This window comes from Arachis stenosperma, chromosome 10 (genome assembly GCF_014773155.1).
Source record: "Arachis stenosperma cultivar V10309 chromosome 10, arast.V10309.gnm1.PFL2, whole genome shotgun sequence".
NCBI lineage: Eukaryota > Viridiplantae > Streptophyta > Magnoliopsida > Fabales > Fabaceae > Arachis > Arachis stenosperma.
The window spans coordinates 3090829-3103892 of NC_080386.1; the positions used below are offsets into that span (position 1 = coordinate 3090829).

At 26.7% G+C, this 13064-nt stretch overlaps 1 protein-coding gene and 1 long non-coding RNA gene across 2 annotated transcripts; one reads left to right on the top strand and one right to left on the bottom strand.

Annotated features, from left to right (window-relative positions):
- Nucleotides 1-5867: 5867 nt before the first annotated feature.
- Nucleotides 5868-7811, top strand: LOC130956187 (polyphenol oxidase, chloroplastic-like). Its single transcript, XM_057883229.1, has one exon. The coding sequence runs from the start codon at nucleotides 5889-5891 to the stop codon at nucleotides 7710-7712; it is 1824 nt and encodes a 607-aa protein (XP_057739212.1). The 5' UTR covers nucleotides 5868-5888; the 3' UTR covers nucleotides 7713-7811.
- Nucleotides 7812-10421: 2610 nt separating this feature from the next.
- On the bottom strand, nucleotides 10422-12027 carry LOC130955199 (uncharacterized). Its single transcript, XR_009076651.1, has 2 exons — nucleotides 11776-12027; nucleotides 10422-11045 (listed from the first exon to the last, which is right to left on the bottom strand). It is a non-coding gene; the product is annotated as an uncharacterized LOC130955199 (long non-coding RNA).
- Between the last annotated feature and the right edge of the window lie 1037 nt (nucleotides 12028-13064).

The window sequence follows — 13064 nt, forward strand, 5'->3', positions numbered from 1 at the left end:
CTAAATCTGTCCGCGTATGTAGGCGAATCTTAAGAGAGAAAAATCTGAAATCAAATTCAACGTATAAGTGCCGCTCATCATCATGATTATGGAGATGTTTAGTATGAACACACCCTCACGGTCACGGAACTGCGGATAGCTTCCTTTTGTGATAGTGCGGAAGGACTATAATCACAACTGAATATAATATTATATATATAGATAATACTAAAATATCAATTTTTTTCATTCAAAATTAGCTAATTTTTTAAAATTATTTTACTTATATATATATATATATATATATATATATATATATATATATATATATATTGTTACCTTTAGATTCACCAAATCCCAAACAGGGAAGTGAGTCAAGGGAATAGTCCAAAGATCCAAGACAAGCATAACAAAACAAATTAAAACAACCAGCATAAACCATATTAAAAGAATCAAAATAACTAAATTAGACTAGAATATCCAAAAAAATCAAGGCAGAAAATTTTGAATTCTAGACTCTAATAAATTATAAATTTTTAATATTGTGTCTTAAATTATAAATCTTAAAATTAACTAATTACAAATTAATTTTTAAAAATTTCTTTATTTTAAATATATATATATATATATTGATGAATAAACGAAATAAATGAATTCAAGAAAAAAATAAAACAGATAAATTGTCATATTTAGTGTTCTCTAATATACGGATCTCTTTTCAATATATTTATATATTTGTAAAACATTTTTTTCTACTCTTTCTATTTAATTTGTTTTATATTGAAATTATTTTTTTAGATTAGTAAAAATCGGATTGTAGTACTTTAATTTTGTCTTAAAAGTTTAAATATTATATTGTGAAACTATGTAACCCTAAACTTTAATAAGTTAATAAACAGAAAAATATCCCCCCGCCCCCGCCCCCCCCCCCCCCCCCTCTTCCCGTAGCTAGCTAGATGTCAAAGGAAAATATATCATTATTTCGTATAGGATTGTATATAAATCGGGTCATATTGGATTTGGTTTAACCTATATCCGATTTAAAATATAGATCGAATCTAATTTTTAGACTCTAATCTGATTTTAAACTCGATGAAACCTACACATTTTTTGGCCGGATAAAAATCAGAAAAAAATCGAATGAAAACCAAATCCTTAGCATATAAAAGTCACCTAATTTTCAACTATTATTTTACAATTTACATAGTAAAATTCACTTAAAAAAATATAACAAGAACCAATCATTCTCTAAAATTAAAGCATAACCATAATCAATACTAATAGTCTAATAACACCAAATATTTAAATCAATACAAATAACACAATATTACGTATTAGTCTAAAATCTTATACATTTTAAACATAAAACATTAATTTATAATCTTATAATGACTAATAACACAAAATATTAAGGTTTACAATATTTAAATTCCACATAAAAATAGTCATCAACCATAACTAATAACACAAAATATTAATTGTGCATGATAAACAGGCCACCGGACCGAGTTCGGGTGATCCGAACTATAACTCAGACTTGACCCAAAATAATGACCGAATCTATTTTTGAGACCCTTACCCGACTCTAGACCCAATAAAATTACACTAAATTAGTCCTTAAAGTGTTCAAGACCAAATCGAATCTTCGAACAAGACCAGACATGTACACCCCCTAATTCCACATTGTTCATTCACAATCTTGGTTCGTTAAATATACTTTTGCATAGTAAGCTGATACAATTTGAAGAAATTATATTAGATATAAGTATTCATACATTTTTTTTAAAAATAACTTAAAATTAAAAAGAAAAAAGACAATACATTTTTTCATACTCAATTTGAATCCGAAGCTTGATTAAATCATCAAAATAATTATTTAATTTGTTGAGATAATAAATAACTTATAATTTAATTAAGAGTTTTTTAATTTGAGTTTTAAAAATAATAAAAAAAATATTTAAAAAAGGTTTCGTACTAATATTTTCTATATATATTAAATATTATATTCATAACTATAGTGGAATTTATAGAGTTTTATTATAAATTTAAGTATTTTTATCAATTAAATTTAATTAAATTAATTTAAATTTATCAAAAATTGCTCATAAACATTATGCGCGTAAAATCACACATTTTTTTACGTGAAAAATAGCACCGAAAATTTTTTAATTATGGCACAACATTGATACAAAAAATTCTAAATTTTTTAAAGTTTTGAATTTGATGCTGTAATTTCTTTCCTTCTTTATTCGTACATAATTCTATATTTTTATTTATAAAATTATGTATTTTTTTTAAATCTTTGTGTTTATTGTCAAAAAAATAAATAAATAATAAAATAAAAAGTTGCATAATTTTTTTTTGTTTATTTTTAAAATTTTTATTTTTTATTTTTATTTTTTTAGAAAATAAAACAATAAGAATTAAGAAAGTGTGAAATAAGAAAAATTGTAAAAATAAAAAGAAAATGAGGAGGAGTTGTTTAATTTGAAAGAATTATAAAAAAATAACACCAAAATTTTTTAACTATATAAAATTTTTTTAATTAATTTTGATATTGAAATTTCTTTAACATGACAAAAAAATAAGATATTGCAGTTTTTGTTTTATCTTTTTTTAGAAAAAGAAAAAGAAAAAAATAACGATATTAAAGAAGAATTGCGTAAAAAAATAAAAAGACAGCAATATTTTTTTGGAAGAAAAAAAAGGAGGATGACGTTAAAGAAAAAAGAAGAAAAAGAAAGATGATAATAATAAAAAAACAAAGAAAAGGAAATAGAAGAAAAAGAGGTGATAATAATAATCATAACGAAGGAAAAGAGAAAAAATCCTTAATTTTATATCATTTAAAAATACTTAATTTTCTATCATTTCTCTTAATTAATAAATCGCTTTTCACGTTTTGTTTTCAACCTTTTGGTTCTTGACGCAATCGCAACATTTACTTAGCTATACGAAATCCCTTATCCCTAGCTTTTTATTAAAAAAAAAAACGAGTTACGGCAACAAATATGTTGAACAAGATATATATTATTAAATAAAAAATATTAGAAAGTATTAAAATTTATTATTGTTTATTATTATTTAATTATTAATTTAATTTTTTATTTTAATAATATATTTTATTTTATATTTTAAATATTAATAATTAATTAATAATTAAAAATAATATAAATTCGGATAATTTTTTAAACTCCGCTTACATAATAATAAAACACAGACTAAGTCGTTGTTAATTAAAAAAACATACTTTCGGCTTGAATGTATAATGCTTAGTCGTGGATGACAGTTACAATGTGATGTATGTGCATCGCTGTAGATTATGGATTAATTAAGAAAAATAAATTTAACTTCAGGCAACTAGGATATAGGTGACGATAATAACTAATCAATTTTAAACAACTGTACGTTATTGTATCTGAGATATCGGATATGTATATAACTATATCTTATACTAACAATTTCTAAGTGACTAGCTAGGTTTTGTAACAATTTTTATTCATTATTATTTTGTTTGAAAAAAAGCTTAAAAGTCAACAAAATTTAGTATCTTTTACTAATATTTTAGTTATTAATTTAATTTTTTTAGTCTATTAATTTAATAATATATATAGTCTATATTTTTAAATATTAATAATTAATTATTAGTCAAAAATAATAAATTCTGCCAATTTTTTAATATTTCTTATTTTAGTTCAATATATAATACAAAAATACAACCGATTTAGTATCAACCTAATTTTTAAAGAGTAATATTAAAAAGATAATAATTTAAAATTATCTTATTTAATTTAATATCTATATTTTTATGTATATAACATTTAAAATTATATTTTTATTACATTTAATACTATACATTTACTTTATAGATAGTTAATAAATATAAAATAAGACAACTTTAAATTGATTTGGGTTGATTTTTATGGTTTACCAAATATTTTTTATTTTTAAGTTATTTCTTTTATTTTCTTCAAATAAGTTGAAAACGAATATATATGTATATATATATTGCAATGTTACGTACGTTAACCATTCAAATGTTATTATTACGAAGCTAGGGGATAGCAATTTTTGTGATTTGTAATTATCAAGTGATTATTAATAATATTTTTAATGGTGTGAGATTTTATCTAATAGTATAAAATTATTTATTTTTCTTTTACTAATTACATATTGGTCAGAATTTAATAAAATTGTTGCCCTAAACTTTTTGTATTATTATATATCCCTTCAAGGCTCTACCAAACACGCTATAGAAAATGGTTTAAAAGACGAAGTCAGAACTCCACGTTTCAAAAGAAAGATAATGCCGAATGGTAAGGTTTATAAAAAGCAAATGGAAATTAAAATAAAACAAAACGAGAGTAAATGGATCGGATCATATTGTAGGTTTACTAATGAGATTCCTTTTTAAATAGTTGTTGCTAGACTGAAAACATCAACTAATTTATTTCGAAAGAGCCATGTATTAAACATTCAAACACTACTATTTAAAAAAGGAACTGATCCAAAGCATCTATCTCATAATTTATCCAATCTTAGTGGCTTAAAACTATATCAAAATTTGAAACTACAGGACACCTTAAGCGTTAGGTAACATTTATATATTTTATTTCGAAAGCATGCAGTATTCCTAACTTTCAATGTCCACCGACAATTAATTATATCCTCTCCACCACAATATACACACACTTGATGAATTAGTTCTAAGGATACTAGTTTTATATATATATCAGACATTGTATATTAGGTAATGTTAACACAAATGCAACTTTAGAAATTTGGCATAGCTAAAGCAAAATCATCAGCATATTATGACTGATAAAGTAATTAATTAATCTGAAAAACCCTTGGTTTAATTTTTCAACATTACAGAAAAAAAAATAGAAAAATATTAAAATCAAAGTAGGTACATACATGCATATATAATAATAGTTTGAGTCCAAGGTATTATAATAATGGTCAAGTAGTTTATTATGGATATAAGCTCCATTATCCTCCAGTCCTCATAACCTAGATAAATCACAAGTGGTAATAAGTAATACAAAAAGTATAGATATCCAATTAGCGATGCGGCCAATTGAGCCAATTTTTTAAAATTTTAAACGATTATGTTAGGTAACTAATAATTTTTTTTGAATAATATCAACAATTAATTTTAAATTTGATTATTATTAGATATTAATTATTTATATCATTAATTAAATTTAAAATTAATTTGTTATTAATTATATTATTGTCTACTTATATTTTTTCAATTGTAAATAATAACAATGATACAACCAAAGGCACAGTACAATAATATTTATTTGATTTTGTTAGATAGATACTAATTTTTGTAAATAATGTGAACAATAGATTTTAAAATTGACTCAATAAAAAAAAAATATTTGAAAAAATTTAAGAGCCAGTAACTTTTGTGTTTTCTGGCTAGCACTTAACCATCAAAAGAAAAGTAAGTGATTTTTTATCATTGGATGTAATCTCACACCATTAAAAATACTATTGATGGCCAATTGATGATTACAAAATACCAAAGTTGCTGGCCTCCTAGCATTACTCAAAATATTCCACTCCCGAATTACCTCATAAACTTTAATACTAGGATAATTATCTGCACACCTAATAAATTGAACATCAAGTTATTGTTAACTGTGCATGAGTAAATCGTATTAAAAGAAATAACTATCCAATTAAAAATAATCAACATAATCTTTTGCATATTTATTAAATTAAATATCTAATATATTCATCGTTCATATTATTTAATATTTTCATTATATTTCTATACTTTATCATATTTATATTATAATTAACCATGCACGTGGTTTAGATATATGTGCACGACACCCCTAAACATGGTTATAAAATGGGTGGAAATCCACAAACTCTAAGCACACATACATAACATGGCTTCTCTAAACCCTCTTCCAACCCTTTCTTCCCATTCCACCTTCTCTTCTTCTTTCTGTCCCTTATTCAAAAGCCCCAATCTCAATAACAATAAGGCCCCAAAAGTAGGAAAACCAAGCCAATACCATGCTTCTAGAATATTCTACTCATCATCATGCAAAGCCAAACATAATAATGGTGACAACAACAACAACAATAATAATAATTATAATAATAAGGTTGATAGAAGAAACATCCTGGTTGGCTTAGGAGGGCTTTATGGGGTAGCAAAAACCCTAACCAATGAGCCATTGGTGTCTCTAGCTGCACCAATTTCACCACCAAACCTAACCCAATGTGGTCCACCGGACCTACCCTCAGGTGCCAAACCAGTGAATTGCTGCCCTCCAGTTTCCTCAAAAATCATTGACTTCACTTTCCCATTAAACCAAAAAGTCAAAGTGAGACCCGCTGCACACTTGGCTGATGCCACCTACATCCGAAATTACAAAGAAGCCCTTCGGAGAATGAAAGCCCTTGACCCAACCGATCCAAGAAGCTTCACTCAACAATCCAATATTCACTGTGCTTATTGCGATGGTGCGTATCACCAAGTAGGCTTCCCTGATCTTGATCTCCAAATCCACAATTCATGGCTCTTCTTTCCCTTCCATCGATGGTACCTTTACTTCTACGAACGAATCCTAGCCAGCCTCATCAAAGACTTAGATCCCAACTTCGCCATTCCCTTTTGGAACTGGGATTCCCCTAAGGGAATGCCAATACCTTCCATGTTCGTTGACCCTAAGTCAACGCTCTATGACTCCCTTCGAAACAAGAATCACCAACCTCCAAAGCTCGTTGACCTTGATTTCAATGGCACTGAAGATAACCTTCCCGATCAACAGACTATAGATGCCAACCTCAAGACTATGTACAGGCAAATGGTTTCGAATTCCAAGACTGCCACTCTGTTCTTCGGAAGCGCTTACCGCGCCGGGGACGAGAGCGACCCGGGAGCCGGAGTTGTGGAGAATATTCCCCATGGTCCTGTCCATATCTGGACCGGTGATAACACGCAGCCTAATGGCGAAGACATGGGGAACTTCTATTCAGCTGCGAGAGACCCTATCTTCTTCTCTCACCATTCTAACGTGGATAGAATGTGGTCGATATGGAAAACGCTTGGCGGAAAGAGGAACGAGTTCAATGATGTGGATTGGTTAGAGAGCGGGTTTCTGTTCTACGATGAGAACAAGAATCTTGTTCGCGTGAAGGTGAAGGATTGTATTGATACCAAGAAGCTTGGATATGTTTACCAAGAAGTTGAAGTTCCATGGTTGAGCACTAAGCCTACACCGCGTAGAGTTAGGGTTAAGAACGCCATTAAAAAGGGGCTTCATCTTGGTGGTGTAGCACATGCTGCGGAAGAAGGAGCGAAGTTTCCTTTGGTTTTGGATTCGAGCGTGAGGGTTTTGGTGAAGAGGCCGAAGAAGGGGAGGAGTAAGAGGGAGAAGGAGGAAGAGGAGGAGGTGTTGGTGGTGGAAGGGATTTCGTTTGAGAGGGATATGGCGGTGAAGTTCGATGTGTATGTGAATGATGAAGATGATGAGGTGGAGAGTGGGCCCACGAAGACGGAGTTTGCGGGGAGTTTTGTGAGTGTGCCACATAAGCATAAGCATAAGAAGGGGAAGATGAAGACGCAGTGGAGGGTTGGGATAACGGAGTTGCTGGAGGAGCTTGATGCTGAAGATGATGAGCATGTTGCGGTTACTTTGGTTCCCAAGATTGGGAAAGGGCAAGTCACCATTGGAGGTATCAACATTCAGCTCCTCAACTGATTCATCACTTGTTACTGTGTATACTGTTATTACTAATGGATATACACTACTGAATAATGAAACAGATTCCAGGGGTACTATTGTAATTAAAAAAGAAAACTTAAAAAATCATACTAAAATTTAGTCATTAAATAAATTATTATCTATCTATGTTAATAAATAAATTATTCTATATTTATATATAAATATATATGTTGTTTATTTTATTTTAAAGAAAAGTCTAGGGGGCAATAACTTTCTTAAATTATGGCTAGCATGTAACTAGCAAAGAAAAGTGAGTCATTAGATAAAATTTCACACCATTAAAATCATTATTGATGGCTATTTGATGATCATAAATAATAAAAATTGCTATTTGATATTTAGTGTATATATAGTGTTAAAAAAATTTATGGCACATTTAATTAGTAGTCTTAATAGTTGCTTAGTGTTATCTATAACAATAAGTAAAATTGTCAAGGAATGTTAGTTAGAAAATGAGTAGAATTTATTGGTTTTTTATATGCGGTTACAATAATTAAAAGTGTTGCTAAATGTAATAGTATTAGACTAAAGATATTTAATTATTAATTAAAAATATTAGCTAAAATCAATCCTATAAAGTATATATTAAAATCAATTATTAATATAAAATATATATTAAAAATAAATAAAATAATAGATATATTTATGTATAAATATATAATAATTAATTTTAATATACAGATAATATTTTTAGTCAAAATAAGAGTTAATAGTCAAAATCGTCCCTAAAAGATATTTCGATCTCCATTTTGGTCTTCGAAAGACAAAATTAATCGAAATCGTCCCCGAAAGATACACGACTTGGTCACGTTAGTCCTTCCGTCAGTTGGATGATAACGTGTCACGTTAAGTGCCACATGTCACAAGATGATTGGTTGACATGTTAGATCAGTAACCGTGGCACGCCACTTGTCACTTGACATGTAAAAAAATTATTTATAATTAAAATAGTTTTTGAAAGTTCAGATATAAATAATTTTCATCCCTAAAATTTTAAAAATTAATCAAATTAATTCTTATATAATTTTTTTTATTTTTTCTTGATAATATTAAATTTGAAATATTTTTTTATACTACTAATTTTAATAGAAATGTAATTGACAAACAAAAAGTTAGTAATTGTATCTTTTCTTCTTAAAATTTTTTTCAATAAAATTATCTCTCTCCTTTAATTCTTCTCAAAATCTCTCTTATTCTTTTCTATTCTAAAACATTTTCCTTGCATTATATTTTGTTGGAATATATATATATATATATATATATATATATATATATATATATATATATATATATATATACTCAAAATTAAAATGTATGTATTTGTTAACCTAAATAAAGTTATATGCTCAAAATCAAAATTTATGTATGTTAACCTAAACAAAGTTATATCACTATTTTTTTTACTATATCTTTTTTTTTTTCTATTACGGTGTTGCTTACATATAGGATGTAATGATAGTGATATATTAAAAGTCAAAATTCAAGAAGATCCACAAATTTTGCTTCAATTTCAAACTTTACAAAATATTAAAAATTTGTTGCTTAATTATTATTATTATTATTATTATTATTATTATTATTATTATTATTATTATTATTATTATTATTATTATTATTATTATATATGCTAAACAAATTGCTTCTTAAGCGTACTACATGCAAAGATCATAATAAATTTTTGTGTGTTTCATATGTTTGAGATAGATTATATAATTTTTTTTAATATCACTATCATTACATCCTATATGTAAGTAATACCGTAATGAAAAAAAAAAAGATGTAGTAAAAAAAATAGTGGTATAACTTTGTTTAGGTTAACATACATAAATTTTGATTTTAAACATATAACTTTGTTTAGGTTAACAAATACATACATTTCAATTTTGAGTGTGTATATATATATATATATATATATATATATATATATTCCAGCAAAATGTAATAACGTAAAAAAAATGTTTTAGAATAGAAAAGAATAAGAGAGATTTTGAGAAGAATTAAAGGAGAGAGATAATTTTATTAAAAATAATTTTAAAAAGAAAGATACAATTACTAATTTTTTGTTTGTCAATTACATTTCTATTAAAATTAGTAGTATAAAAAAATATTTCAAATTTAATATTATCAAGAAAAAATTAAAAAAAATATATAAAGACTAATTTGATTAATTTTTAAAATTTTAGGAATGAAAATTACTTACATCTTAACTTTCAATAACTATTTTAATTATAAATAACTTTTTTACATGTCAAGTGACACATGGCGTACTAGGTGTCACTGGTCTGACACGTCAACCAACCATCTTATGACACATGGCATTAACCCACTACGTCATTATGCCACGTATCACTTAACGTGATATGTCGTCATTTAACTGACGGAAGGATTAACGTGACTAAATTGTATATTTTTCGAAGACGATTTCAATCAATTTTATTTTTCGAGAACCAAAATAAAAATCGAAGTATTTTTTAGAGACGAGCCAAAATCGTCAAAATAAATTACAATTGCTGGGACTCTGATTTTTCTATTATTGATAAATGCAAACGTCACTCTGCATATTAACAAAGTCTATAACTTCTTATTATGAATTAATTAGTAATTAAAGACCGCGGAAAGTCTCATCCAAGCAGGGATTTTGTTTAACAATCCTATATACCTACTATTCTTGGAACGGCCTAACACTTAAGAAACCAATAACTAATTGTTATTGCTTGAAAGTGGCATACATGCATGTGCACCGTCTCCTCAGCTATTTTGTAATTTGTAGAATATAAAAATGGTGAACTTTAGAAGCATTTCACCTAATCCTTGTCATTTATTTAATTTGCTGTTGACAAGAAATTTTACAAAGCGAAGGGTAATAAAACTATTTGTCATGTTAGAAAAGACATTAACACTCTTATAAAAATATTCCAAAAATATATTCATATGAATATTATATCTGAAATATAGACACCTATTATGTCTTTATATACAGTAGTGCTTGTTTTCGGTGAATTCCCATGCATGATGCATGTGATTCTCAATGGCGTATGTAACTTGATGTCCTTCTCTTCAAATAAACATACATGCTTTCATCCCTCAGTAGCTGATGCTTCTGCTTCTGCCAAAAGTGAAAAAATAGGAAACATGGACCTTCTATACAGTGACGAACTATGAAATATGGACACTTTATTGAGTTGTCGTATCCGTGTATTGGATACATTTTGGATACGATATTCGTTTGACCAACACACAGTGTCTGATATGTCCAATCCTATTTTAATAAAAAATAAAAAATTCTTCTTCGGACGCGCTTAAACACACCTAAATAGCATCACGTGTCAGTATGTCCAGTCTTATTCTTAAAATATATTTTTAAAATAAATTTAGATATAGTATATGTTATTACTTATTAAAACAAAAAATATTTTAAATACTTGATATAATTAAAATAAGATTATAAAAATAATTAAAAAAAATTAATTTATATTTTAATATCAATAAAATATTAAAATATCATTACAATTTATCTAAAAAATACTTTATATTTTATATGTATGCGTATTTTCGTGTCTTATCAGATTTTAAAATTTACGTGTTGACGTGTCCTGTGTCGTATCATATTCCGTGTCTATGTCGGTGCATATGTCGGTGCATTATAGGTGACGATCCTTCCATTTACCAAAATTGATATCTTATTTTCAAATACTTAACTATAATCATTTTCATTAGACCATGTTTCTCTACTTTTGCTTATTTCACATTTTCCATCAATTTAGATGTATAAATAACATTACTCATAAAATTATACCCAACACTTGTTCTAATTTTCCCATAAACCGAAAACAAAGAAAATGGTTCTTGTTTATTTTTTAATAAATTGAACAATTCCAAATCGTAAATATTACAACATCACAATTCACACATACTCACACACACTATATAGTATATACTCACTCGTGCAACAGAAAAAGGTTTTTTTTTTTTATGACACTTGAACTAAGGTTTATTGGCAAAAAAAAAAGGTTCTTGTTGAAAAATAAATAACTCTTACCGTTAAAGTGGCCACTCCTTAAACCCGTTCATATTATTGTAAAACCCAGTCCAACTATGAGAACATGGGGACCCTCTATTCTTCTTTGCTCACACCACTGGGCCTAGGCCCAATTAAAAACTATCACAGTAGTGATTTACGAGGCGGCAGTGCAGAAGAGAGAATAGAGGATTCGCCGTGTCCTCAAAGATAGGAGAATTTTGCCTGACCAAGAAAGATAGTCGTATATTATAATGTCATGAATGAATTGAATCATGAAAGCTTCTTAGTGATATCAATATATATAGACTCAATAAAGTTCTATCTATTTTAGTAGTACAATTGCAATACAATAGTACTGCACTGCCCCTAGCCCGAGAAAAGAGGAGTACAAATGGTACTACTAACTTTACCACAACAACAATGATAGTACTTTTATTTTAAGATAAAATGACGAATAAGTCCCTAATCGGCCAAGACAAACATGTTTGAGTAATTACCCAAATCAATTTTCGAGGATTTTAGAATTGGATATTTTAGTCTCCAAGAAAAATTAATACACATATTAATCTCCAAGGTTTTACTCCGGCAGACAAATCAGTCCCTAGTTCATTTTCCGGCAGTGTAATTATCCAGATCAGTCTCCAAAAATTTTAAAAACGGACATCTTAGTCCCCAAGAAAAACTAATGTACAAATCAATCTCTAACATTTCTCTTTGTTAGACATAATAGTCCCCCGTCCAAAAATAAAATAAAATAAAATAATAATTATTATTAATTACTCAATAATATTGTACTATATTTTTTGTATTTTTTAGACAAAAATAATGATAAATTTATTCATTAAATTCTTATATATATATATATATAGTGTCACTCAATAATAATAATAATAATAATAATAATAATAATAATAATAATAATAATAATAATAAAATTATTAGAGATTATTTTACAAAAAATTTAAAGTTAAAATCATTTGATATTTTTGTATTTAATATAATCAAAAGATGTTCTAGGTAAAAAAAATATATATGTTTGTATTAAAAAATATGTATTAAAAGAAAATATTTTAATTTAGATTTATATTAAATACATATTTTTTTAATACAAATATTTTTTTTAAAATATTACATTTTTTGATTATATTAAATATAAAAATATCAAATAGTTTTAACCTTGAATTTTTTATAAAATAATCTCTAATAATTTTATTGATTATTATTATTATTATTATTATTATTATTATTATTATTATTATTATTATTATTATTATTAATTACATAATACTATTATACCATAATTTTTT

Bases quoted from the DNA above. Each gene is read 5' to 3' on its own strand.
- LOC130956187 (XM_057883229.1), top strand. From the start codon at position 5,889: ATGGCTTCTCTAAACCCTCTTCCAACCCTTTCTTCCCATTCCACCTTC.